This window comes from Anomaloglossus baeobatrachus, chromosome 3, assembly GCF_048569485.1.
Source record: "Anomaloglossus baeobatrachus isolate aAnoBae1 chromosome 3, aAnoBae1.hap1, whole genome shotgun sequence".
In the NCBI taxonomy this organism is placed as follows: domain Eukaryota; kingdom Metazoa; phylum Chordata; class Amphibia; order Anura; family Aromobatidae; genus Anomaloglossus; species Anomaloglossus baeobatrachus.
Genome location: NC_134355.1, coordinates 563,551,816 through 563,578,410, shown reverse-complemented (window position 1 = coordinate 563,578,410; position 26,595 = coordinate 563,551,816). Strand labels below are relative to the sequence as shown.

The following is a 26,595-nucleotide window of genomic DNA, read 5'->3' as shown; positions in this document are numbered from 1 at the left end:
TTACTGTAACTTACAGGTTAATCATGGAAGGTATCTTGGGGAGATGCCTGACATGATTAATCTAGGACTTATTGGCAGCTATGGGCTGCCATTAACTCCTTATTACCCCGATTGCCAATGCACCAGGGCCAATCAGGAAGAGCCGGGTAGAGTCCCAGAACAGTCGCATCTATTGTATGCGGCCATTCTGGGCGGCTGCTGGCTGATATTGTTAGGCTGGGGGGCTCCCCATAACGTGGAGCTCCCCATCCTGAGAATAACAGCCTTCAGCCGTGTGACTTTACCCTGGCTGGTATCAAAATGGTGGGGAACCGCACGTCGTTTTTTTTTTAATTATTTATTTATTTTTTTCAATGCACAGTATAGTCCCGCCCCCGGCGGCTGTGATTGGTTGCAGTGAGACAGCTGTCAATCAGCGTGGGGGTGTGTCTAACTGCAACCAATCATAGGCACCGATGGGCGGGGAAAGTAGGGAATACGAGATTGTTTAATGAGCGGCCGGCTTTTTCAAAAGAGGAAAAGCCGCCGGAGTTTGGAGAACAGCCGTGCAGTGCCGCACCAGTGATCAGGGAATGGTAAGTATGAGAGAGGGGAGAGACTGACCGACAGACAGCGAGAGACGAACAGAGAAGACAGAAAGAGACCGACAGACAGAGAGGCCGACCGACGGACTGAGGGAGATTGATAGACATAGACAGGAAAAGAAAGAATGACCGACATCGCTAGAAAAAAGCACAAAACGTACACGGAGCATACAGAGATGCATCCGTGTCACGTATTGTGCGCACATAACCATTGACTTTCATGGTGTCCGCGTGTGCGTGTTCCGTGCAGAAAACGGACATGCTTCCGTGCAAAATGGAAACACATACGAATCACGGACACGGACACACTGACATTATGAAATAACGCATGTGTGACCTCAAACATAGATTAACATTTGTGCACGTTTGGCCGTGTCTCCGGTACATACGGAAACGGGCCAAACACGCACGTGTTTCACGGATGTGTGAAGGGGGCTTCAAATAGACATTGTCTGGAGGGACCAAGGTTGTTTTACATTTCTATATAATGCTCGGCATTGATAGTGTCTTTCAAGGGTCTAAGATGCCCATGCCATAAGGCATTAATGCAACCCCATGGCATCAGAGAAGCAGGCTCATGAATTGTGCACTGATAACAAGCTGGATGGTCCCTCTCCTGTTGAGTCCACAGGACATGGTGTCTGTGGTTTCCATAAAAAAATTCACATCTTAATTCATCTGAACACAGAAAAAATTTCCATTTTGCCTGAGTCCATTTTAAATGAGCTTTGGTTCACAGAAGATAACAGCGTTTCTGGCTTGTGTTGATATATGGCTTCTTCTTTTCATTATAAATCTATAGATTGCATTTGTGGATTGCACGGCAAGCTGTGTTCATAGACACTAATTTCTGAAAGTATTCTTGAGCCCACACGGTGATTTGCACAACTGGATTCTGTCTGTTTTTAATGGAGTGCTGCCTGAGGATGCGTAGAGCATGAGAATTACATTCTGACTGTTGACCTTATTCACATAAATTTCTCCAGATCCTCTGAATTTTTTGATATATCATGTACTGTAGATAGTGCGATATTCAAAGTCTTGGCAATTTTACACTGAAGAACAGTATTCTGAAATTGTTCCACAATTCTAAACGGTGCTTTACACCCTGCGACATCACTAGCAATTGCAAGCTAGCGATGTCAAGCGGGATAGCACTGGCCCCCGTCGTTCGTGCGACATTTGGTGATCGCTGCTGTAGCGAACATTATCGCTCAAGGGGGAGGTGCGTTTGGCGTCATAGCGACGTCACTGCGGCGTCACTATGCGGCCAGCTAATAGAAGCGGAGGGGCAGAGATGAGCGGAACGTAACATCCCGCCCACCTCCTTCCTTCCGCATTGCCGGTGGACGCAGGTAAGGAGATGTTCGTCGTTCCTGCGGTGTCACACATAGCGATGTGTGATGCCGCAGGAATGACGAACAACATCGTACCTGTGGCAGCAGCGATATTAACGAAAGGAGCGACGTGTCAACGATCACCGGTTTTGAACGATTTTGCGATTGTTGATCGTCACTCCTTGGTGTCACAGGCTGCGATGTCGCTACCGGCGCCGGATGTGCGTCACTAAAGATGTGACCCCGACGATATATCGGTAGCGATGTCGCAGCATGTAAAGCCCCCTTTAGACACAGTTGTTCACAGATTGGTAACTTCTGACCATCTTTGCTTCTGAGGGACTCTACCTCTCTAACATGCTCTTTTTTTTACACAGTTATGTCACCTCCAGCTGCTTTTCTTTAGTATCACTTTTTTAATATTTGTGTTCCAACTTTTTTTTTAGATGTGTTGCTGCCATCAATTTCTAAATCAGTTAATTTTATCAAGTGAAATGGTAAAATGTCTAATGTTCACCTTATCTGTGTTCTGTGTTCTGTTGTGAATAAATTATGGCTATAAGATTTTAAAACATTGTATTCTTGTTTTCTTTACATTTTACAAAGCGTCACAAATTTTTTGATTTTGAATTGTACATGCATTTAAAGAGGACCCGTCATATCAAAAGTGGTCGGTTTTCCTTTTGTTTGATTCCTTCTACTTCTGTGAGTATGCATTTTTTTTTTTACAAACTCTGCCATATAGTTCCAGAGAAATGGGCCTTTTTCTCTACTGCTAATTTCTATGGTCTTTCCCAAGTTTGTGTTGCTCAGTGGGAAATAATGCAAAGCAGCCTAAAGGTCCAGTCACACTAAGCAACTTACCAGCGATCCCAACAACGATAGGGATCGCTGGTAAGTTGCTAGGAGGTTGCTGGTGAGATGTCACACTGCGACGCTCCAGCGATCCCACCAGCAACCTGACCTGGCAGGGATCGCTGGAGCGTCGCTACACAAGTTGCCGGTGAGCTCACCAGCAACCAGTGACCAGCCCCCAGCGCCGCGTGGAAGATGCTGCGCTTGGTAACTAAGGTAAATATCGGGTAACCAACACGATATTTACCTTGGTTACCAGCGCACGGAGCTACACGTGCAGAGAGCAGGGAGCAGCGCACACTGAGCGCTGGTTCCCTGCTCTCCTAGTTACAGCACACATCGGGTTAATTACCCGATGTGTGCTGCAGCTAAATGTGCACAGAGCAGGAGCCGCGCACACTGCTTAGCGCTGGCTCCTTGCTCTCCTAGCTACAGCACACATCGGGTTAATTAACCCGATGTGTCCTGCAGCTACATGTGCACAGAGCAGGAGCCGGCACTGACAGTGAGAGTGGCGGAGGCTGGTAACAAAGGTAAATATCGGGTAACCAAGGACAGGGCTTCTTGGTTACCCGATGTTTACTGTGGTTACCAGCCTCCGCAGAAGCCGGCTCCTGCTGCCTGCACATTTAGTTGTTGCTGTCTCGCTGTCACACACAGCGATCTGTGCTTCACAGCGGGACAGCAACAACTAAAAAAGGGCCCAGGACATTCAGCAACAACCAACGACCTCACAGCAGGGGCCAGGTTGTTGCTGGATGTCACACACAGCAACATCGCTAGCAACGTCACAAAAGTTGTTCGTTAGCAGCGATGTTGCTAGCGATGTTGCTTAGTGTGACGGGGCCTTAAGGCTATGTGAGCACTTTGCGTTGAGTTTCTTGCAGTTGTAAACGCATACTCTGGCAGAAATTGTCTTTGTCAAATTTGGTTTTGACCACAAAAACGCTATAAATACGCTTGCGTTTTTACCGTGTTTTAGCCGCGATTTACATGCTTTTTCATTGCTTAAAGTCAGATGCGTTTTGACTACAAATACAATGCTAAATAAAGTTTAAACATTCAAACACTATGAAAAAAAAGAAAAAAAATGATAACAAATATCATGATTAAAATCACACACAAAATAGTTAATTTTATTAAAATTATAACTGTGTTCTAATATTTATGTATAAAATAACGTTAAATTATGGATTTTCATTAATTTAATTGTCGGACTACATGTGTGTGTGTAAAGGGACATATCATGCCCTCATTATAAAGTAAAAAAAGCATGCTTTCTGCATAAAAAAAAAAAAGATATAAAACGCTAGGATTATGATTTAGGTTGCGTTTTGAAAATTCTCATTGACTCTAATGTTAGCAAAACGCTGCCAAAATGGCAAAAACACTTGACATGCTGCTTCTTTAAACGCTGAGTTTTTGGCAAATTTTCTGCAACTGAAACGCTGCGTTTTTAACAGCAAAGTGCGCACAAGAAATCACAATTTCCCATAGACTTTGCTTGAAAATCAAAACGCATGCATTTTGGCATTAAAACGCTGCAGTTCAAAACGCTGCGGAAACGCATGGAAAAACGCAAAGGGCGCACATAGCCTAAGACATGCTCAGGGAATCCTGTTAACTATACCCCCATTGTAAAATAAACCCAAAACCAAACAAATATTAGTACCAAATAAAATGCCCATATCTCTGGAACGGGTTATTTAATTGACTAAAAAATGGCATGGTAAGAGGAATAAAATAAAAGCAAAAACTTGACACTTTTGACAGATAACAGGTGCTCTTTAAAGGGGTATTCCCATCTTCAAGATTATATCCCAATATGTAGTAGGTATAATAATAATATTATTAGCAAATATCTCCACTTAGAAATATAGTATAGTTCTTCTGATTTACTATGTCGCTTACCTCATGTTCAGGACATTGCAGGATCTTAGGTATGCATGGTTATAACCATGCATATTGTCACAGTTAATTAGTTGCTAGTTGTCATAACCATGGATACCTAATGCAGGCGTCACACGAGACGAGCTATCGCGCGATGCATCGTCGGGGTCACGGTTTTCGTGACGCACATCCGGTATCGCTTGCGACGTCGTTTCGTGTGACACCTCTAAGCGACGCAGAATCGCTCACAAATCGTGAGTCGTGTACTCGTCGCTTATTTTTCAAAAATTGTTTATTTTTAATGGCGCCGGTTGTTCATCGTACCCGGGGCAGCACACATTGCTCCGTGTGACACCCCGGGAACGATGAACACAGCTTACCTGCGTCCCGCCGGCAATGCGGAGGGAAGGAGGTGGGATGTTTACGTCCCGCTCATCTCTGCCCCTCTGCGTCTATTAGCTGGCCGCTGTGTGACGTCGCTGTGACGCTGAACGTCCCTCCCCCTTCAGGAAGAGGATGTTCGCCGCCCACAGTGATGTCGCTCAGCAGGTAAGTACGTGTGACGGGGGTTTACCGACTTTGTGCGCCACGGGCAACTAATTGCCCGTGACGCACAAATGACGGGGGCGGGTACGATCGCTCGTGCAATCGCACGATAGATCATACCGTGTGAAGCCCGCATTAGGTCCTGCAATGCCCTGAACATTAGGTAAGTGACATAGTGAGCCAGGAGAACTATACTATATTTCTAATTGGAGGTATTTGCTAATATTATTATTATATTATTATTACACCTACAACATATTTGGATAGGATCTTGGAGATGGGAATAATCCTTTAAGTAAGAAAATCCCCAAAGTTATTCATATCCTTTAGGCTATGTGCGCACTAGAAAAGTGATTTTTCTCAAGAACATTTCTTGAGAAACTTCTGGGAGTTGAAGATTACCGCATCTGTGGTAAAAAAAAAATGCACCAAAACCGCGGGAAAAACGCATGCGGTTTTGCCGCGTTTGTGCCACGATTTTTCCGCAGGCTGGTCCCTGCATTTTTTTTTTTATAAATAAAGCATGTTGAAAAAGAGAGAAAAAAAAAAAAGGTAATTTCCTTCTGATATAGAGAAATAGATCGATAATTGATAGATATATAGATAGATAGAAGGATAGATAGAAGGATAGATAGAGGGATAGATAGATAGACTCACCTGTCAGACCACAACCAGACACTGCTATACATAAGATCCACGGACAAGCAACACACAGATAAGCCCCACTTGACCGATCTCCACAACCTGACACCATCCTACAAATGGCCTAAACAGTTATCCACTGAATACACCAACATGAGCAACAGAACAGAGATCCAAGAGCTACTTGTAAATTTCAACACAAGACGCTATACATCAAACCAGCAAGGAGTCAACCGGGCAGTGAATGACTTTAACAACATCCTATATATCATGGCAGAGTTAGCAGGCGTCAGAAAGACCAACCCCAAGAAACCTTCAAACAAACAAGGCCAAAAATGGTTCGCCAAAGAATGCAAGTCACTACGCAACTCCCTAAGGGTAGCCTCAAACCAAAAATACAGAGACCCCAACAACAGGGACCTAAGAGCGGCTCATGACACCCTACAGAGGCAATACAAGCGCATTCTCAAGGAGAAAAAAAAGAGGCACATCTCCCAAGAACTACAGAAGCTTGAGGACTCCCTCCAGGATAACTCATTCTGGAAAACCTGGAGTCATATTGGCACAAAGTCCAAGCATAGCACCCTCCACATCCAAAATGGCAAGATTGGGCACAGCTACTTCAAAAAGGCCTCTACAAGAATATACCAGAAGAAGACCTAACTCCAGAACAGGAGCACCTAACCACAAAACTCAGGGACATGGAGGAGACAATCAAAGACTTCCAAAATCCTCTGGACATACCAATCAGTGTGCTGGAAATAAAAGACAGAATCAAATTTATGAAATGCAAGAAGGCCGCGGGCAGTGACGGCATCCTGCCAGAGATGATCAAATACAGTTCCCCAGATATTCATGCAGCACTGGCTAAACTATTCACCCATGTCCTGAGTGGCGGCTACTTCCCAAAGAGCTGGAATCAAGGTCTCATAACGCCCATCTACAAGAATGGAGACCGATATGATCCAGCAAACTACAGATGGATCTGTGTTAACAGTATTCTGGGAAAACTGTTTAACAGCATTATTAATAAAAGGAACATCACCTTCCTCACCCAGCGGGACACCCTCAGCAGAAGCCAAGCTTGGTTCATGCCAAACCATCGCACCACGGACCACATTTACACCCTGCAAAGCCTCATCAAGACCCATGTCCACGATAAAAAACAGGGGAAAATATTTGCATGTTTTGTGGACTTCAAGAAGGCCTTTGACTTCACTTCACTGAACTGGAATTGTTTTGTAAACAGGAATGGTCAAATATACCTTCATCCAGGATCCAGGAACTCATTAAAAGCTACAGGAAGCGACTAGAGGCTGTTATTTTTGCAAAAGGAGGATCTACAAAATATTAATGTCACTTTTATGTTGAGGTGCCCATACTTTTGAACCGGTCAAATTTTGTTTAAATGCGGATTGCACATTTTCTGTTAGTACAATAAACCTCATCTCAAACCAGAAATATTACTCAGTCCATCAGTTATTAGATATATGAAACTGAAATAGCTGTTGCAAAAACCCAAATTGTTATAAAGAAAAAAGGTTAACATTAATAGGGGTGCCCAAACTTTTTCATATGACTGTACATAGAAGGATAGATAGATAGGATAGATAGATAGAAGGATAGATAGATAGATACATAGATAATGGATAGATATATAGATAGATAGAAGGATAGATAGATAAATAAATAGATAATGGATAGATATATAGATAGATAGAAGGATAGATAGATAGATAGATAGAAAGATAGATAGAAGGATAGATAGATAGATAATAGATAGATAGATAAATAGATAATGGATAGATAGAGGGATAGATAGAAGGATAGATAGAGGGATAGATAGATAAATAGATAATGGATAGATAGATAGATAGATAGAAGGATAGATAGATAAATAGATAATGGATAGATATATAGATAGATAGATAGATAGATAGATAGATAGAAAGAAGGATAGATAGAAGGATAGATAGAAGGATAAATAGATAGAGGGATAGATAGGGGACAGATCAAGCAATAGAGTCCCTGTGAGCACACACTGCATTTCTCATGAGCGGTAGTGTGTTCACATTACCAACCGTGGGAAATGACCTGTAATTACCTCTGCAGTCTCGTTACGAGGCTGCATTCTGTACAGTGTCAGTCGCGGCTGGATGCAAGCATCGTGGGACCTGCGTGGATTACGCCGGAGCTGTGTGTTGGGGGGGTTAATAAAGGGGTGAAAGAGGGGCTTTTTGTCTTTTATTTAAAATAAAGGATTTTTCGGTGTGTGTGTTTATTCACTTTACTTACGGGTTAATTATGTTAGCTGTCTCATAGACGCTGCCATGATTAAGCCTGGACTTAAATGGCAGCGATCCGCTGCCATTTAACTCATTATTAAGCTGATTGCCACCGCATCACAGCAATCTGGAAGAGCCAGGGACACTCCGGGACTGCCGCATAATGGATGTGACAGTCCAGGGCCAGCTGCGGGCTGATATTCTCGGCTGCGGGAGGGGAAGGGGGGGCATTAACCCTGTCCCTCACCGTCCCCAGCCTGAGAATACCGGGTTGCCGCTATGTGTTTACCTCGGCTGGACGGTAAACATACAGCGGAGCCAACTTTTTTTTTTTTATATGTACGTTTGATTTGTATGTGTATTCTATATGTCTGTGTCTGTGTGTGAGTGTGATATGTGTGTATTCTATGTCTGTGATGTGTGTGTGTTTACTCTGCTCCGCTTCCTCTTCCTGGCATAATGACATCACTTCTCTGCAAAACGCAGGCAGTGATGAACATTACCGCAGATAAACTGCGGCTATACAGAGGGTATACCGCATATCATTTGCTACCTGCGGTATACCCGCGGTATTTCGCGATTACATTACAGCGAATGGAGTGAAATACCGCAGCTACCTGCGGAAAAGAAGTGACATGCTCATTTTCTCAAGAAATTGTCTCAAGAAATTCTGCAGAAAGAATTTTCTTGAGAAAAAAAACGCAGTGTGCGCACAGCTATTTTTTTCCCATAGGTTTTGCTGGGAAATGTCTGCAGAAAGAATACAAACATTTCTCAAGAAATTTCTGCAGCAAAACCGCGGGTAAAAACGCAGTGTGCGCACAGGGCCTTAAGCATCTTTAGCTTATGAGTAAGTTCATTTATTGTCAGAGTAAAATAATTGTATCCAAGTCATCAGAGTTTTCTGGCTTTTAATAAGATACATGTAGAAAATGTGTGGGTGATGACTTTTACAGGAAAACAGGGAAATTTACTATAAATATATTAGGATACCAAAGAACCTGTACTATTTTTATATAAATTAAAGAGATAAAATGGCAAGCATCAAAATCTGACTGCTGCCGAGGAAAAGAACGTATCTACATATGCTGTGTATTCCTTATAGCAGATGGGAGATCACAGACTGCGGCCTCTATGCGCTTCTGTGCCATTGAATAAGCCATTGGAGCGGTTTAGTAATGCTTCTATTAAGCAAAGCTCAGTGATGACAGTCACTGGTAGTAGCCAAATAAAGCTAATGTTTTTAACTTCTCTTACCCTATTTCCAACCCTAGTTTTAAGCAGTTTGCTGTTAAGGCTGGGGACACATGCGCATTAATGCAAGTCAATCGCATGACACTTTGCTCCCGCTCTGCTGGAGTATAAGCCGAGTGTCATGCAAACCTTCGATCGCAGCACAGCCGCGGAGGAGAAGGCGGACGCTGTGGAGGAGAGGGAGGGAGTAATCTCCCCATCTCCTCCATTGTCAGCTGATGCGATTCTTGCACTGCCCTCGCATTACACCGTTGTAATGCAAGAGCAGTGCGCTGTTTCTCTTGCACCCATAGATTTGTATAGGTGTGAGTAAAAATGAATTGGATTCCATCTGCAGCATGCTGCGATTGTTTTCGCAGTTCAATTAGGGCTCAGAAAATATTACTCATAGAGTAACATGGGTTCGATTTTTTTATCGCATTCCACTCGCTCCGTTTTATTTGCGCTATGTCCTCAGCCTAATATGGAACCACTGACCATGGCTGAGCTATTAAAGTAAAGGCATAAACACAATATCCTAATAGGATTGTCTAATTAAAGTATCTATTAATGGGGGTTAAAATACAAAAAAACCCTACTCCTTATAGAGTCGCGTGGTTCATCACGTCAGTCTGAAAATGATTGGGTAGATCTAACTACTTGTGCACAGCTCTAGGAAGTCACACTAATACCTTAAAATACATATGTATCAAACACCAACATTACAGATGGCACGTTCAGCGTGCTATGCTATTTACATAGCATGCCATTCTAAATACGCCTATTATTAGAACATTACACTACATATACAGTGTATTGCACCGCGGCACTGGACGTAAATACAGTTGCAAACCATGTTTTTGGCGCTTGGTACATCTGTGAAGTTGTTTGTCATTGTGATCAGCTCTTTTGTACTTGAAAATAATAGAGATAAACTGAGCAGAAGCTGGATCCAGATTATATCACGGTGGAAAATAAGTATTAAGTTACCTATAAACATGCAAGATTTCTGGCTCTCACAAACCTGTAACTTCTTCTTTAAGAGGCTCCTCTGTCCTCCACTCATTATCTGTAGTAATGACACCTGTTTGAACTTATCAGTACAAAAGACACCTATCCACAACCTCAAACAGTCACACTCCAAACTCCACTATGGTGAAGACCAAAGAGCTGTCGAAAGACACCAAAAACAAAATTGTAGCCCTGCACCAGGCTGGGAAGACTGTGAATCTGGAATAGGCAAGCAGCTTGGTGTGATGAAATCAACTGTGGGAGCAATAATAAGAAAATAGAAGACATACAAGAACACTGATAAGCTCCCTCGATTTGGGGCTCCATGCAAGATCTCACTCCGTGGGATCAAAATGATCACAAGAATGGTGATCAAAAATCCCAGAACCACATGGGGGGACCTAGTGAATGACCTGCATAGAGCTGGGACCACCGTAACAAAGGCTACCAACAGTAACACACTACGCCGCCAGGGACTCTAATCTTGCAGTGCCAGACGTGTCCCCCTGCTTAAGTCAGTACATGTCCAGGCCCGTCTAAAGTTTGCTAGAGAGCATTTGGATTATTCAAAAGAGTACTGGGAGACTGTCATATGGTCTGATGAAACCAAAGTAGAACTGTTTAGTAGAAACACAACTCGTCATGTTTGGAAGAGACAGAATGCTGAATTGTATCCAAAGAACACCATACCTACCGTGAAGCATGGGGATGGCAACATCATGCTTTGGGCTGTTCCTCTGCAAAGGGTCCAGGACGACTGATCCGTGTACATGTAAAAATGAATGGGGCCATGTATCATGAGATTTTAAGTGCAAACCTTCTTCCATCAGCAAGGGCATTGAAGATGAAATATTGCTGGGTCTTTCAGCATGATAATGATCCCAAGCACACCACCAGGGCAACAAAGAAGTGGCTTTGTAAAAAGCATATGAAGGTCCTGGAGTGGCCTATCCAGTCTCCAGATCTCAACCCCATAGAAAACCTTTAGAGGGAGTTGAAAGTCTGTGCTGCCCAGCGACAGGCCCAAAACATCACTGCTCTAGAGGAGATCTGCATGGAGGAATGGGCCAACATACCACCAACAGTGTGTGCCAACCTTATGAAGACTTACAGAAATGTTTGACCTCTGTCATTGCCAACAAAGGATATATAACAAAATATTGAGATGAACTTTTGTTATTGACCAAATACTTATTTTCCACCATAATTTGCAAATAAAATCTTGCCAAATCAGATAAGGTGATTTTCTGGATTTGTTTTCTCATTTTGTCTCTCATAGTTGTGGTCTACCTATGATATCAATTACAGGCCTCTCATCTTTTTAAGTGGGAGAACTTGCACAATTGGTGGCTGACTAAATACTTTTTCCCCCACTGTATACTCCATGTGACTTCACCTAAAGGGTTAGCACCAAATCTTGAAGCTATCACCTATTCATAAAAAAGCAGATAACTTTCCCATCACGGGGCTCTCATTGCTAGGACCTACACTAATTCCAAAGAGAGAGACTCATCTAAATGGAGTGGAAGTTTAAAGGGAACCTATCACCAGTTTTTTAGTGTATGAGTTAATCCCACCACCTTCCTTAGCACCTATGCTGCATTCTAAAAAGTGGTATATTATGCCCTGACCCCCCTGCATATCCCCAAAAAAACCTTTTGAATAGCCTCCGCACTGTATGCAAATGCCACCAGTCCGATGAGTGTCTTTGCCGTGGTTCCTGTCCCTCCTGCCCGCTGGTAATCACTGTTCTCCCGATGTGATTGATGTGGATGACGCTCCCTGCGTCATCCACATAGCCAAAAACTCGCACATGCTCAGGGAAAGTGCAGTTCGCGCAAGCGCACTTTGCTTTGCCTTCAAGCATGTGTATCTACTACACGCATTCTCTATGACATCGACCGTTGAACCCTGCTATTTATAGAAGTCTTCTAGACAATGGATGGAGCAGAAGTCGAGCATGTGCACCCCTTCATTCATTACAGGACTGTGCAGAGCCTCATTCTTAAGATCGATGGGGGTTCAAGTGGTCGGACCCCTAATGATCAGTAAGTTGTCACCATCCTCTATATAATGGATAACTAAAAAGCGTGAAACAAAACCCAATCACTCCTCTTACATTCTGCTGACCTGGAGACTTGCTATACTTTACCTACAGGAGGCTATGGAGGTTATTAAATCAGTGTATTTTTTTATCATTATTCCAATTCTTGAAATTTTAATGAAGTCTACATTTCTTAATGCTTTTATGCAATTGTTTGCCTGTCTATAGATACCTCAATGCTATCTGCCTATCAGGTTTATACTTGGCAAAATATTCTGTACACATGAGTGAATGCAAAAAATGTCACATTATGACAGGTCTATGTTACTAACCGTATGACTCATCTGTGTCTGAAGACTTGATACAAATCAGAAGATGCTGGTCCAGGAGGTACTCAAGATCTGAGATGATCGGCGTTAGCTGCAAGGACAGAACTGTGATAATGTATAGAGAGCAAAAGGTAGGAAATAACACAGCAGGATATGTAGGAAGAATGATGGTTGGTGTGATCAACAAGGGATGGACAAGGGGGGACAATATGCTGATCTGAGGTCAAAACTGGCCAAAAATGAAACACGATACTTGACATTTGTTTTGTAAGACTTAAACTGGACCCCCCCATATTAACTGTCACTATACATTTATAGCCATCCGATGCCTATCCCTGCCATGGTATGGACACAGCACCATCGTCATCATCATCAGCCCTGATTCATTTCACACGGATGGAAAGGCACAGAAGGAATTGTCCAAGCCTTTCCAAAGTGCTCCTCATACAGTGGCCATTTTTTGGAATAAGATGCAGCACTTATCCTAGTGATGGAGGCAGCATAATGGAGCATATCAGGCAGTGACCATTGTTACTTTTTATTGTATTTACTATGAATGTATTTAGGCCCTCACTTTACAGCTTATAACCTTTTTAATCAACGCTATAAATTAAGAATGGTTTATTGCTTCCGTGCGTGTGAGAATACAGTATATATTCACTGTTTTAGATACAAGGAAATGTGAAATCAGAAAATGATCTATTAAAGACGATGGAATTTTCGTTTTTGTGGTTTCATTTTTTCTCCTTCCCTTGTTACAAGAGCCATCAGTTCATGTGCCCACATTGCTTTTTTATGTGTTTCTTTCATGGACAGAAAAAAGCATGGACATTTTTTAATTGCGTTTGCGCGTTTTTTCCTGCTTTTTTTAGTCAAGGCGATCGCAGAGGTTCAGGCACGTACTGCGCAGAGTGGTGCCCACACAGCTCCCAGCAGTTTAACCCCCTGAATGCTGCAATCAGTGCGAGGAATGGTTTACCTCTCCCTATCGATCAGGTCACCATGACGACCCCAGGTTACTGAGCTACGGAGATCCTCACACATTATGCCGGATGCATGGTGTGTGAGGCGAAGTGCTGCGATATAATCCGCTGTAGTGATAAAGCATTGCAGGGGATCATAGTAATGCAGAAAAAACCCCACAAACAATTAACATGCTGCTTCTTTTGTCAGCAACAAGATATGCAAGGAAAAAAGAAGCATCATGTGCACAGTAAGGCCCCCTTCACACGTACGTGAAAAAATTGAACCGTTATTGTCACGTACGTATTAATGGGGTGGTTTTCTCCCTGTGTGCCGTGTTTGTGGCACATGCGTGTTCTCCGTGTGTTATACGTAATAACACACGGAGAACCGAAAGCCCCGCCTACCTGATTCTTCCGGAGCTGTCTGTGGTGCTGAATGACAGTGTCCGGCACAGGCCACGCCCCGCTGACGCTGCTTCCAGCCCCCAGTGAAGAAGACGTGTTGTTCAAATTCACTGGGTGTCGGATGCAGGTGACAGCCGCGGCAGAGACTGCAAAGCTGGTGGAGGTGAGTATGTTTTTTTTTTATTTTTTCAATGACACGTGTGTTTCTCCGGCGCGAGTCACGTGGGACCGCATCCACACTACATCCGTGTGGTACGGGTGCGGGCCGCGTGACACCCGTGCTGCCGGAGAAAAACTGACATACATCCATGTGGAGCACACGGGCACACATCTGCTCCACACGGAGGCACGGGCCAATGGCTGAACACGTGCGTGCACATAAACCAATTGATTTTAATGGGTTTACGTGTACATACGAGCACGGACCTAGCACGTACTGGAGACACGTGCGTCTGAAGGGGGCCTAAGTCACGATTCTCATAGACTTTGCTGGGAGGTTTTTTCCTTGCTTTGATTGGTTAAAATAAGCAAGGAAAAATACAAGAAAAAAAAAGCAAAAATAACGCCACATGGGCACAAAGTTTAAATCTTTCCCGGTACATAGTTATTTAAAGGCTTGGTTTTTGAGGGGCAAGTTGTAGTTTTGATTGACACTATTCAATGGAAAATAGAAACAATTTCCGAGTGCAATAAAATTACAACCAAAAAAACTTACTATTGTGTTGGAGTTTTTTTAATTTTTTTATGGCATCAATTATTTGGTAAAGATGACCTGGCAAAATGATTCTCAAGATTAATACCATTATCGAGATTCCAAATGTGTACACTACCAAACTAATATTATAGTGGTAAAAAAAAAATCTGAATTTTGTTAAAAATGTTGTTTGTGTTGTTACTGTCTAAAGGCGGCGTTACACGCTACGATTTATCTGACGATATGTCAGCGGGGTCACAGTTTCTGTGACGCACATCTGCCATCGTTAGCGACGTCGTTGCGTGTGACATCTACGTGCGACACCGAACGATTGCAAATAGGTTGAAAATCGGTGATCGTTAACACATCGTTCATTTTCAAAATATTGTTCGTCGTTTGGATTGCAGCAGACATATTGCTACGTTTGACACCCTGCCAACGACGAACAAAATACACACGACTGCCTTGGTCAAACAATATATCGCTGAACGATTTGGCGTCGCTTGTGCGATCGTTACGTGTGACCGCTAAAAAACGACCTATGTGCGATCTCGGCAAATCGTAACTACGATCTGGGCGTGTCACATCGTTAATGAGAACGTCAGATAAATTGTAGCGTGTAAAGCGGCCTTAAGACTTGTGACTTTTTTATTTTTGTGCTGCTAGAGCTGTGCGAGGGCTTGGTTTTTATACCCTGAGGTGATACCACTTGGAGTTTCGTATGACATTTTGATAGTTTTTATATGGAATTTTTGACGTTTCGATGTCTTTTTCTATTCAGCGTTTTATCGTACGGTTTAAATAATTTTATATCTTGATAAACTGTATTTGGGGGACTGTAAAATAAAGAATATAGTTAATAATAAACATTGTCATTATACTTACCAGTCCCAGGACGCATTCTGCAGACCTGCTATCTCCCGACCGCTTCTGCTTCTGGGTCTGATCATTAACTTTCGGTGGTATTCACAGCACTGCTCATCAATCGGCAGTCTGCGGCTTTTATCGGCTGTGTTCATGGTGACGTCGGGGTTCACCTGAGTCCATGGCTAAGCCATGGACTCAATTGAACTTTGACTGTCACTGTAAGCCTGCTTCTCGCTCTGTAGAGACGCATGTCTGTAAAGAGACATGAAGCAGAGCTGACATTGCTCTCCCTCTGGATTACATCGGAATAAGGATTTTTTCTAATAAATAAGATGGAGTCTCGAAATGTTTTTTTCTTTTATTTCTAATAAAAAAATTTTTCCATGTGTTTTTTTTTTACTGTTTACTAGAAATTCATGGTGGCCATGTCTAATTTGGTGTGACACCATGAATTTCGAGCTTAATACCAGCTGATAATACAAAGCTGGCTTTAACCCCTTTATTACTCAGCGTGTCACCGCCATCAGGGAGAGCAATGTCAGCTATGCTTCATTGCTCTGTACAGACAAGCATCTCTACAGAGTGAGAAGTAGTCAGACACAGACAGTGAAAGTCAAAATTCAATCGACTCCATGGCTAAGCCATGGACTCGGGTGAATTCTGACATCACCGCGAACACGGCTGAAAAAAAACGAAGACTGCCGAGAGACGAGCAGTGCAGTGAACACCGCCGGAAGTTAATGATCGGACCTGGAAGCAGAAGCGGCTGGGAGACAGTGGCTGAACGGGTCTACTGCACATGTCACGGGATCGGTAAGTGTAATTATAATGTTTTTTAACAATGTGGGTTTTTTACAGCCCCTGGACCCAAACTGTAACACGGGTATCCCAGGAAAACTCGTGCTTGGGACCATGTGAACGAACACTATGTGTTCTGTTTGGACCCCGAACTTTACAGTTTGGGTTCGCCCATCACTACTTATGTCACAATATTGCAGAGGATAGAAAAAACCTATGAAGTTACACAGTAGGACTATGTTGTCAGTTATACAGTGGTCTTCAGCAGGAGGGCTTATGGGAGCCAGTACGTGTGGGCACACTGAAAAATGACATCAATTAAATACTGCTGTCGGACATTGATAGTGCCATTTTAATGATTAAACCGCAGCAATTGGATCAACCTCGATCTGTATTTTTTTTTTTAAAAAAAAAAAAGTAGAAATGGCATTTTTACACTGGCCACTGTGGCTATTCTAGATTCACACGTTCTGTTCTTGCAGAAAATCTACATGCACATTAGCAGCAATAGACTAGCTCACATTGTATCTTTTGTATTGATGCATCTAATGAGTGTGTGCAAAGGTCATTGTGAAGGGAAGGGGAACAGAGTCAGCTGTTACACTACCTATTGTGATTGGTGGATCATGTGTATAGAGCTGTCACCTGTCATTATAAGCTTGCCTAACATGATAATGAGACTTCTGGTAAGTCTTCACGAAAGATCAGGAAGTATGCGTCTAGGGAACAACCAATGCTGGGTCTATGAGACTAGGATGGCTAGTCACAGAGGCACGTGACCTCACCATCCAATCACTAGTTGCCCTCTTTTGCACCCTCCTCACATGACGTTGTCTGAATTGTAGTGGTGTGTAAATATGACATAGTATTTTAGCATTTTGTATTTTAATAGTCAAATAAATTTTATCTTTTAGGAGTTTATCTTTTTGGTCTATTATATAATTTCGTCCTTTATATACAGTGCTGGCCAAAAGTATTGGCACCCCTGCAATTCTGTCAGATAATACTCAGTTTCGTCCTGAAAATGATTGCAATCACAAATTCTTTGGTATTATTATCTTCATTTAATTTGACTTCAATAAAAAAGAAAAAAAAGATTTGTCATAAAGCCAAATTGGATATAATTCCACACCAAACATAAAAAAGGGGGTGGACAAAAGTATTGGCACGGTTTGAAAAATCATTTGATGCTTCTCTAATTTGTGTAATTAACAGCACCTGTAACTTACCTGTGGCACCTAACAGGTGTTAGCAATAACTAAATCACACTTCCAGCCAGTTGACATGGATTAAAGTTGACTCAACCTCTGTCCTGTGTCTTTGTGTGTACCACATTGAGCATGGAGAAAAGAAAGAAGACCAAAGAACTGTCTGAGGACTTGAGAATCCAAATTGTGAGGAAGCATGAGCAATCTCAAGGCTACAAGTCCATCTCCAAAGACCTGAAAGTTCATGTGTCTACGGTGCGCAGTGTCATCAAGAAGTTTAAAGCCCATGGCACTGTGGCTAACCTCCCTAGATGTGGAAGGAAAAGAAAAATTGACAAGAGATTTCAACGCAAGATTGTGCGGATGGTGGATAAAGAACCTCGACTAACATCCAAACAAGTTCAAGCTGCCCTGCAGTCCGAGGGTACAACAGTGTCAACCCGTACTATCCGGCGGCATCTGAATGAAAAGGGACTGTATGGTAGGATACCCAGGAAGACCCCACTTCTTACCTCGAGACATAAAAAAGCCAGGCTGGAGTTTGCCAAAACTTACCTGAGAGCCTAAAACGTTTTGGAAGAATGTTCTCTGGTCAGATGAGACAAGTAGAGCTTTTTGGGAAAAGCCAGCAACATAGAGTTTATAGGGAAAAAAAGAGGCATTCAAAGAAAAGAACACGTTCCCTACAGTCAAACATGGCGGAGGTTCCCTGATGTTTTTTGGGTTGCTTTGTTGCCTCTGGCACTGGACTGCTTGACCGTGTGCATGGCATTATGAAGTCTGAAGACTAGCAACAAATTTTGCAGCATAATGTAGGGCCCAGTGTGAGAAAGCTGGGTCTCCCTCAGAGGTCATGGGTCTTCCAGCAGCACAATGACCCAAAACACACTTCAAAAAGCACTAGAAAATGGTTTGAGAGAAAGCACTGGAGACTACTAAAGTGGCCAGCAATGAGCCCAGACCTGAATCCCATAGAACAGGGTTCCCCAACTCCAGTCCTCAAGGCCCACCAACAGTGTATGTTTTCAGGATTTCCTTAGCATTGCACTGCTGTTGGAACCAGCACCTGGGCAGGTAATTACATTAACACCTGTGCAATACTAAGGAAATCCCAAAAACCTGCACTGTTGGTGGGCCTTGAGGACTGGAGTTGGGGACCTCTGCCATAGAACACCTGTGGAGAGATCTCAAAATGGCAGTTTGGAGAAGGCCCCCTTCAAATCTCAGGGACCCGGAGCAGTTTGCCAAAGAAGAATGGTCTAAAATTCCAGTAGAGCATTGTAAGAAACTCATTGATGCTTACCGGAAACGGTTGTTTGCAGTTATTTTGGCTAAAGGTTGTGCAACCAAGTATTAGGCTAAGGGTGCCAATACTTTTGTCTGGCCCATTTTTGGAGTTTTGTGTGAAATGATCAATGATTTAAGTTTTGCTTCATTCTCTTTTGTGTTTTTTCATTGCAAGCAAAATAAATGAAGATAATGATACCAAAGAATTTGTGATTGCAATCATTTTCAAGAAGAAACTGAGTATTAGCTGACAGAATTGCAGGGGTGCCAATACTTTTGGCCAGCACTGTATATTCTGTATGGTTTATTTTAGAAATACAGAAGATGCAATATCACAATGGAATCATGTGACACACTTTGTCACTTGTAACATTATCAACCTTTAGAATCACACAAATTATATAAGTATCATCAGTCACTGACGCCAGTTCATTAACTAGATGGGAGATCATTTAAACCTTTCGAGATGTGAGTATAATAATATCCCAAGTTGTATTATTGTCCTTAACTTGCATTTGGAAACATCTTTTTTTCTAGTTAATTTCTTAGTATATGCTCGGTTCCATAAACTATAGCTTGTCTGGATTGTGAGGGCTGAACAGAGATGACTTCTAGATGATTAGGGCTCTTGGTTGATTCTATCATTTTTTACTGAATAATAAGCCTGACCATATGATAGAAATATTAAACTTAAATTATGGCTTACCAAGTGCCCCAATTAATTGTGATGAATAGCTGACAAGAATTGCACACATACATGATGAGAGACAAATGTACAACAGGGATTAATCACCTTTGGTAAAACTCCGAACTTAACTACTAAAATTCCACTGTCACATTCCTGGTCTTCAGCCTCTGAGCTTTTCACCATATCTATAAGTCAAAAATATAATGAGATCTTTGGTTATTCTGGTGCACACAGAAGATTATATTAGACCCCATTGTCCTAGTGTTCTGAATTGGCACATGGAAAGATTTTACATGATGTCACAATTTAAAGCAAGTGCCATCCAATATAAGAAAGACTGTCTGTAAGGTCATATACCCTGATGAATAAAAAAGGTTCATTTCTGAAACGCGTAGGATTTTGGCATATCTGGTCCATCCCCATTACCGTACCCTTGGAGAGTACATCATCCGCTGTCCTTCGGACTGAACACACATGCAAACTGTGAGCGCCAGTGGCTGAAGTCCCATGGTATCGACAGCCTGCCCACTCATTCACAATGACATTCCCACAGATTATTGGAGCTAGATGACTTTTTGCAGCGTCTTTTATTGAATATGCATTGGACTTATATAGTTACGGGGAGAGCTGCTTCTGCTTGCTGTATATACCTTATTTTTCGGATTATAAGATGCACTTTTCCTCCCAAAAATTTGGTAGGAAAATGAGGGGTGCATCTTATAATGTGAATGTAGCTTACTGGGAGGAGGAGGAGAGGGGTAGCAGGAGGCAGGGGCAATGCTGCGGGTGCCTGTGCTGAGGGCTGCGGACGCCCATGCTGCAGGCTGTGGGCAACTGTACTGCAGCAGTGGCCATCCTGAAAATGTCAGCAGTGTGGCTTCAAATAATGGCGTCCGTAGTCGGCGTGGGTGCAGATAAAGCTCTTGACTGCCCAAGATCTCGTCTGCGCACGCGCCGCCTCCGGGTGAGCATTTAATTGAAGCCTGCACCGCTGACACTTTGTGGATGTTGCCTGCCTCACAACACCTGCAGTGAGCATCTGGGACATGCACTGCACCAACCGTAGCATCACCCTACTCCACCACTGCCGCTGCCTCCAGTAGCCCAACTCCACCACCGCTGCTGCCCATCCTCGTAAGACACTGCCGTATTGTAAGACAGATCCCATTTTCTTTTAGTCTGCCAGTACTTTATTTGTGGTTGAAAACTACTTTTGAGGACTAAACGACAAGCCAGCGATTCCGTCCAAGATACGGCCTGGTCAGGATCGCTGGTACGTCGCTACAGGGTCGCTAGTGAGCTGTCAAACAGTCAGATCTTCCCAACGATGCAGCAACGATACGGCGACCCATAACGATCTGTACAACGATATCGGCGGTCGCTGGGACCCTGTCATATAGCACGATTCAAATCTTGATTAGTAACATAGGCGTGCATCTACATTGCCTTTTCCCTCTGCTCCGATTGGTGGTCGTAACTGCGTTGTGACTGGGCGGCCTTGCCTTTAGAGAAGGCAACATAATAGCGCTTGCATCCTTCTCCATCCTTGTCCAGCCTACAGTCCCGATGCAGAATGGACTGTATTACGTTCTGCTGCTACACGCGGTGTGGGACAAGTGAATTCAGTCCTCTGAAATGTACTGCGATCTACAAGCCAGAACAGAGGATGGAAGCGGTCAATCTGAACGCAGTAGCAATCATCAATCAGAACAGAGAGGGCACGGAAAACAACGAAGATGCACGCCTACATGAGTCACGAACGAGGTCGTTGGGTAAGGTGTTAAACACACCAATGCGTGCTGCCCTGCGGAAGCCCGACGACTATAAAATGAACCAGAACAGGGTGTAACGATCAGCGATTTCACAATAGGGGCCAGGTCGCTGCTTAGTGTCACACATAGCGAGATCGCTGATGAGGTCACTGGTACGTCACAAAACCTGTGACTCAGCAGCGATCTCGCTATGTGAGAAGTACCCTTAAGGCTAAGTTAACACACTGCGTTTTTTTGAAGCGCTTTGGTGCGTTTTTGCATGTTTTGTATCAGTGAACAATGCCATAAAGATTGTTGAAAAAAAAAAAAAAAAGAAAAAAGGTCTGATGTAAGTTCCTTCTTCAATATGTTCTTCATTATCCACTAGTGTATGCAGGAGAGCAGACAGCTGCAGAACTACAAGGTTCAGCATCCTCCATCCAGGACTGTATGCAGGGGTTTTTTGCCCCCCAAAAAAATGACGTAGGCGTCGCCATATTTTTGTATGCTAGTCAGGTACAGCAGGCAGGTACGGCTGCCCCCGACCCCCAGCTGCCTATTTGTACCCGGCTGGGAACTAAAAATATAGGGAAGGCCTTTTTTTTTTAAATTATTTCATGAATTTCATGAAGTAATTAAAAAAAATGACGTGGGCTTCGCCCAATTTTTTGAGTCCAGACAGGTACAACTAGGCAGATGGGGATTGGAATCCGCAGTTCAGAGTGCCCAAGCTTTCTGGGCACCCCCGCTGCGGATTGCAGTCCGCAGCCATCCCAGAAAATGGTGCTGTCATAGAAGCGCCATCTTCTGGCGCTGTATCCAACTTTTCCAGCTGCCCTGATACCGGGTGGCTCGCTGGGTAATGATGAGGTTAGGGCTAGCTGTATATTATCAGCTGGCCCTAAGCCCAAAATTCATGGTGTCACGCCAATATTAGACATGGCCACCATGAATTTCTAGTAAAGATAAAAAAAAACACAACACAGAAAAATATTTTTATTAGAAATAAAACACAACATAATTAGTGACTCCATCTTTATTGAAATAAAGAACCCCCCTCCACAGTAATCCTGGGTCAAGGGTCCCGCGCCGTCCAATCCGGATCCAATATCATCTGACCGGTTTGATGGAAGGCAAAGCGATCAGATGATGTATCAGGTTCAAGGGCCTGAATCACATCACACATCAGCTGATTGTATAACAGCCGTTTATACAATCAGCTGATGCATCAGTGCAAAAAAAAATAAAATACTCACTTATGTGCTGATTACCGGCAGCTCCTGAAGCGATCGGACGGGAGTCTGATCCTGTCCGATCGCTCCAGAAGCTGCCGGTAATCAGCTGATGAAGTCTCCTGACAGCATCAGCTGATAGTTTAAGCCAGCCGGGCGGTAAAAAGCCGGCGTCACCGTGAGACTTACGATCAGCTGATGCGTCAGGTGACCGCATCAGGTGATTACCGCCAGGTCTTGCAGCCATCGGACGTGCCTGGGAGTCTGCACACAGCCGGAGCGGGGGGTGGCGGTACTGGGAGAGGAGCTAGGAGCGGACATGTCGGGAATCTGCAGACAGGTGACTATGACATTATTTTTTTTCTACTGTTCACTTTTGATTTTCAGCTGCTTCCACATCCCGCCTGGCCATGGCGCCGCACGGGAGCGGACATGGCGCCTGACGGGAGGTGGAAGCAGCGGTGGCAGTACTGGGAGGATTCACGCTTCTGTGTTTACCAACAGAAGGAATCCTCTTCCTGTACATGTCACTGTACTACCCACCGCTTGCGTTTATAGCTGCGTTTTTTGTCATAGAAACGCACTAAAACGCAGCTATATTTGCAATTTTCGTTTTTCATTGCGTTTTTGAACATCTCACTGAACTCAATGGGTGGAAAACGCAGTGAAAAACGCAAACATAATTGACATGCTGCGTTTTTGTGGGCACTACAAAAACGCAGCTAAAGAAACGCTGTGTGCAGACAGCAAAAATGAAAACTCAGACTTTGCTGGGGAAGCAAAGTCATGCAGTTTTCTGAGCAAAAACGCACCCGAAAAATGCGCAAAAACGCCGCAAAAAACGCAGTGTGTGAACTTACCCTTATGGGTACTTTGCACACTACGACATCGCTAGCCGATGGTAGCGATGCCGAGCGTGATTGTCCCCGCCCCCGTCGCAGCTGCGATATCTTGTGATAGCTGCCATAGCGAAAATTATCGCTACGGCAGCTTCACATGCACTTACCTGTCCTGCGACGTCGCTCTGGCAGCCGACCCGCCTCCTTCCTAAGGGGGCGGGTCATGCGGCGTCACAGCGATGTCTCACGGCCAATAGAAGCAGGGGGGCGGAGATGTAAACATCCCGGCCACCTTCTTCCTTCCTCATTGCAGCCGGGACGCTGGTAAGGCGATGTCATTCACTCCTGTGGCTTCACACACAGCGATGTGTGCTGCCGCAGGAACGAGGAACAACATCGTAAAATCGGTCCTTCTGAAATTATGGAAATGACCGACGCTACACCGATCATACGATTTCGACGCTTTTGCGCTCGTTAATCGTAGTAAAAAGGATTCACATACTCCGATGTCGACAGCGACACCGGATGTGCATCACTTTCGATTTGAACCCACCGACATCGCACCTGCGATGTCGTAATGTGCAAAGTACCCCTTAGTCTAAGACAAAGAGATAATCACAGGCAAAGTTGCAAGGTCAGGTAACTAAGGTCACAGTACATCAAGGCAAAAATGAAATCCAAGCAAGTAGTCAAAAGGTAAATCCAAGGTCAGGCAACAAAGATCAGAATATCAGAACACAGAGTAAACACAACACTGAGGAAAGCTACAACTGACCACTGCCATACAGCTAAATATGAATGCAATTACCCAGAGCGGGTGACATCTGGAGGAAACCCCGTAGGCCCAGCCAGATAGGGAAGCTGGGCTGGCTATCACAATACTGACAACCCAACATGCCACTGCCTCAGATTGGATGACTGTGCTGTCACTCACAATACTGACAGCCCTTGATGCTATAGGGTGGCAGAGCTGTCACTCATAGCATCCATAGGACACTGTGAATGGTGTAAGGCCGGTTTCAGATGTCCATGTTTAATGAGGTACAAACCTCGTGCATGGGTATGGTCATACGTGTGTCACGCGTTTGTCACAAGTGTGACATCTGTGTTTGCATACGTGTGACATCAGTGTGACACATATCGGAGAAAACACGTCTCTTTGAAATGAAAAGCTTTCCCAATGAAACACACACCAAGTAATTAAGTGGGGTCTTCTCCCTCCAGTATTGACAAACACATGCATGGTAACTACGGTTTAGGCACACTATGGGGCTCAGAAGGGAGCGAGGAACTTTAGATTTGGGAGTGTAGATTTTGCTGGTTTTCTTTTACGGGTCATATCTCTTTTCCAGAGCCTTTGTGCTACCAGTAACTTAGAAATCCCCCATATTTCTGTTAACAAATGACAGACCTGAATGGGGACTTGTTTTGTTGTGCATTAAGTTGAAACTTTTATTGGGAACATTTTACATGACATTTTAGATCCCAGTTGTCCTGTGCTCTACACTTAGCACTTACTACATTGGGGGTTTACATCTAAATTTCCAAATTACTTGATTGAAATTAAATTTTAGAAGGATCCATTCACTACAATGAGGCAGACAAGAATACTTTGGACTCTGTCTGGCTTTTGGCGAGCAGTGACCTTTTCAGTGGTACACAAAACTGTAGTTGACAGTGCTTTCATGCACGCTTAACCCCTTTACCATCCGGCGATTTTCCATTTTTTTTCCTCCACTTCTTCCAAGAGCCATTTTTTTTTATTTTTCCTTCAATATAGCCATATGAGGGCTTGTTACTTTGTGGGACAAGTTATGCTTTTGAATGACACCATTGATTCTGGCCAACTGGAAAACTGTAAAAAAATTTCAAGTGCTGTGAAATTGCAAAAATAGTGCCATTGCTCGATTGTTTTTTCAATTTTTTTTATTTAATATGTTCACTATATGATAAAACTGACCTGGCAACATGATTCTCCAGGTCAGTACAAGGCAGATACCAAACATGTATAGTTTTACTTTTATGTAAGTGGTAAAAAAAATTCTGAAGTTTGTCAAAAAAGAATTGCGCTTTTTTTTGGCATTTTATGATGGAATGTTTTAATTTTTTCGGGATCTGGGGCTTACTCAGTAACGGCTTATTTTTTACGTTTTGAGTTGACTTGTTAAGTTATATCATTTTTGTGTAGATGTGATACTTTGATCGCCTGTTATTGCATTTTAATGCAATGTTGTAGTGGACAAAAAACTTAATTCTGGCATTTTGATTTTTTTTTCTTGCTATGCCCTTTACCGACCAGATTAATTTTTTTTATATTTTGATATATCTGCCATTTTTTAATGCGGCAATACCAAATATGTGTATTTTTTTATTGTTTTATTTTCAATGGGGCATAAGGGGGAGATTTGAACTTTTAGTGTTTTTTTCATTATTTTTTCACATTTTTTAAAACGTTTTTGCATTTTTTTTTAATTGATTTTTATTAGTCCTCATAGGGGACTCTATGCTGCTCTCCTGTGAGTTCTGGCACTTTGCCGGCATTCACAGGAAGTGAGTTATCACAGTGACGAGTCATCAGCTGACCACACTGTCATGACAAACCATTGGCGCCCTTTGATTGTGTGGCGCCCCTGAAGCTCTGGTTGCAACAGGGTACTGCGGTACTGCACCTCAATTAAGGTGCGGTATCTATCTCAGGTAAGGGGGGGTTAATCACCGGTGTTCCACATTCACACGTTACATACAGCTTAGGAGCCTTCACATAGGGTAGGATGGCTCAGGGTAGGCAGGGGGGTGGCCATCACGATCATGGGACTTTCCCCGGTCACTGAAGCCAGCCACCTGAGGGGCGAGTTCCACTTGGGGGTAGAAATAGGCGCAACACACTCACATAAGGAGATCCATTGGGACCATAGTTCTGACAAGACATCTCTGGAAAACTTGAACTTTCCAAGGCCCGGGGCTTGGAGCTGGAGCTCAGCCAGGGTACCTAACTGCTGAGGGGGACATCCTAGAAATAGGACACACTCTCTCTTCTTCTCTCTTCAAATACCGATGGTGGCCCCCCTTACTTGCCTGGGATTGACCGGAGCCCATGACGGCAGA

General features: G+C 43.5%; 1 protein-coding gene across 2 annotated transcripts in view; it reads right to left on the bottom strand.

The window, feature by feature from the left end:
- Positions 1-26,595, bottom strand: part of INPP5D (inositol polyphosphate-5-phosphatase D) — a 284,565-nt gene that overhangs the window by 38,857 nt on the left and 219,113 nt on the right. For both annotated transcript variants that reach the window (XM_075340896.1, XM_075340897.1), the window contains 2 exons: positions 19,774-19,853; positions 12,760-12,847 (listed from right to left, as the gene is read on the bottom strand). In XM_075340896.1, the coding sequence (XP_075197011.1) occupies positions 12,760-12,847; positions 19,774-19,853 (168 nt within the window). The remainder of the gene's footprint in view (positions 1-12,759; positions 12,848-19,773; positions 19,854-26,595) is intronic.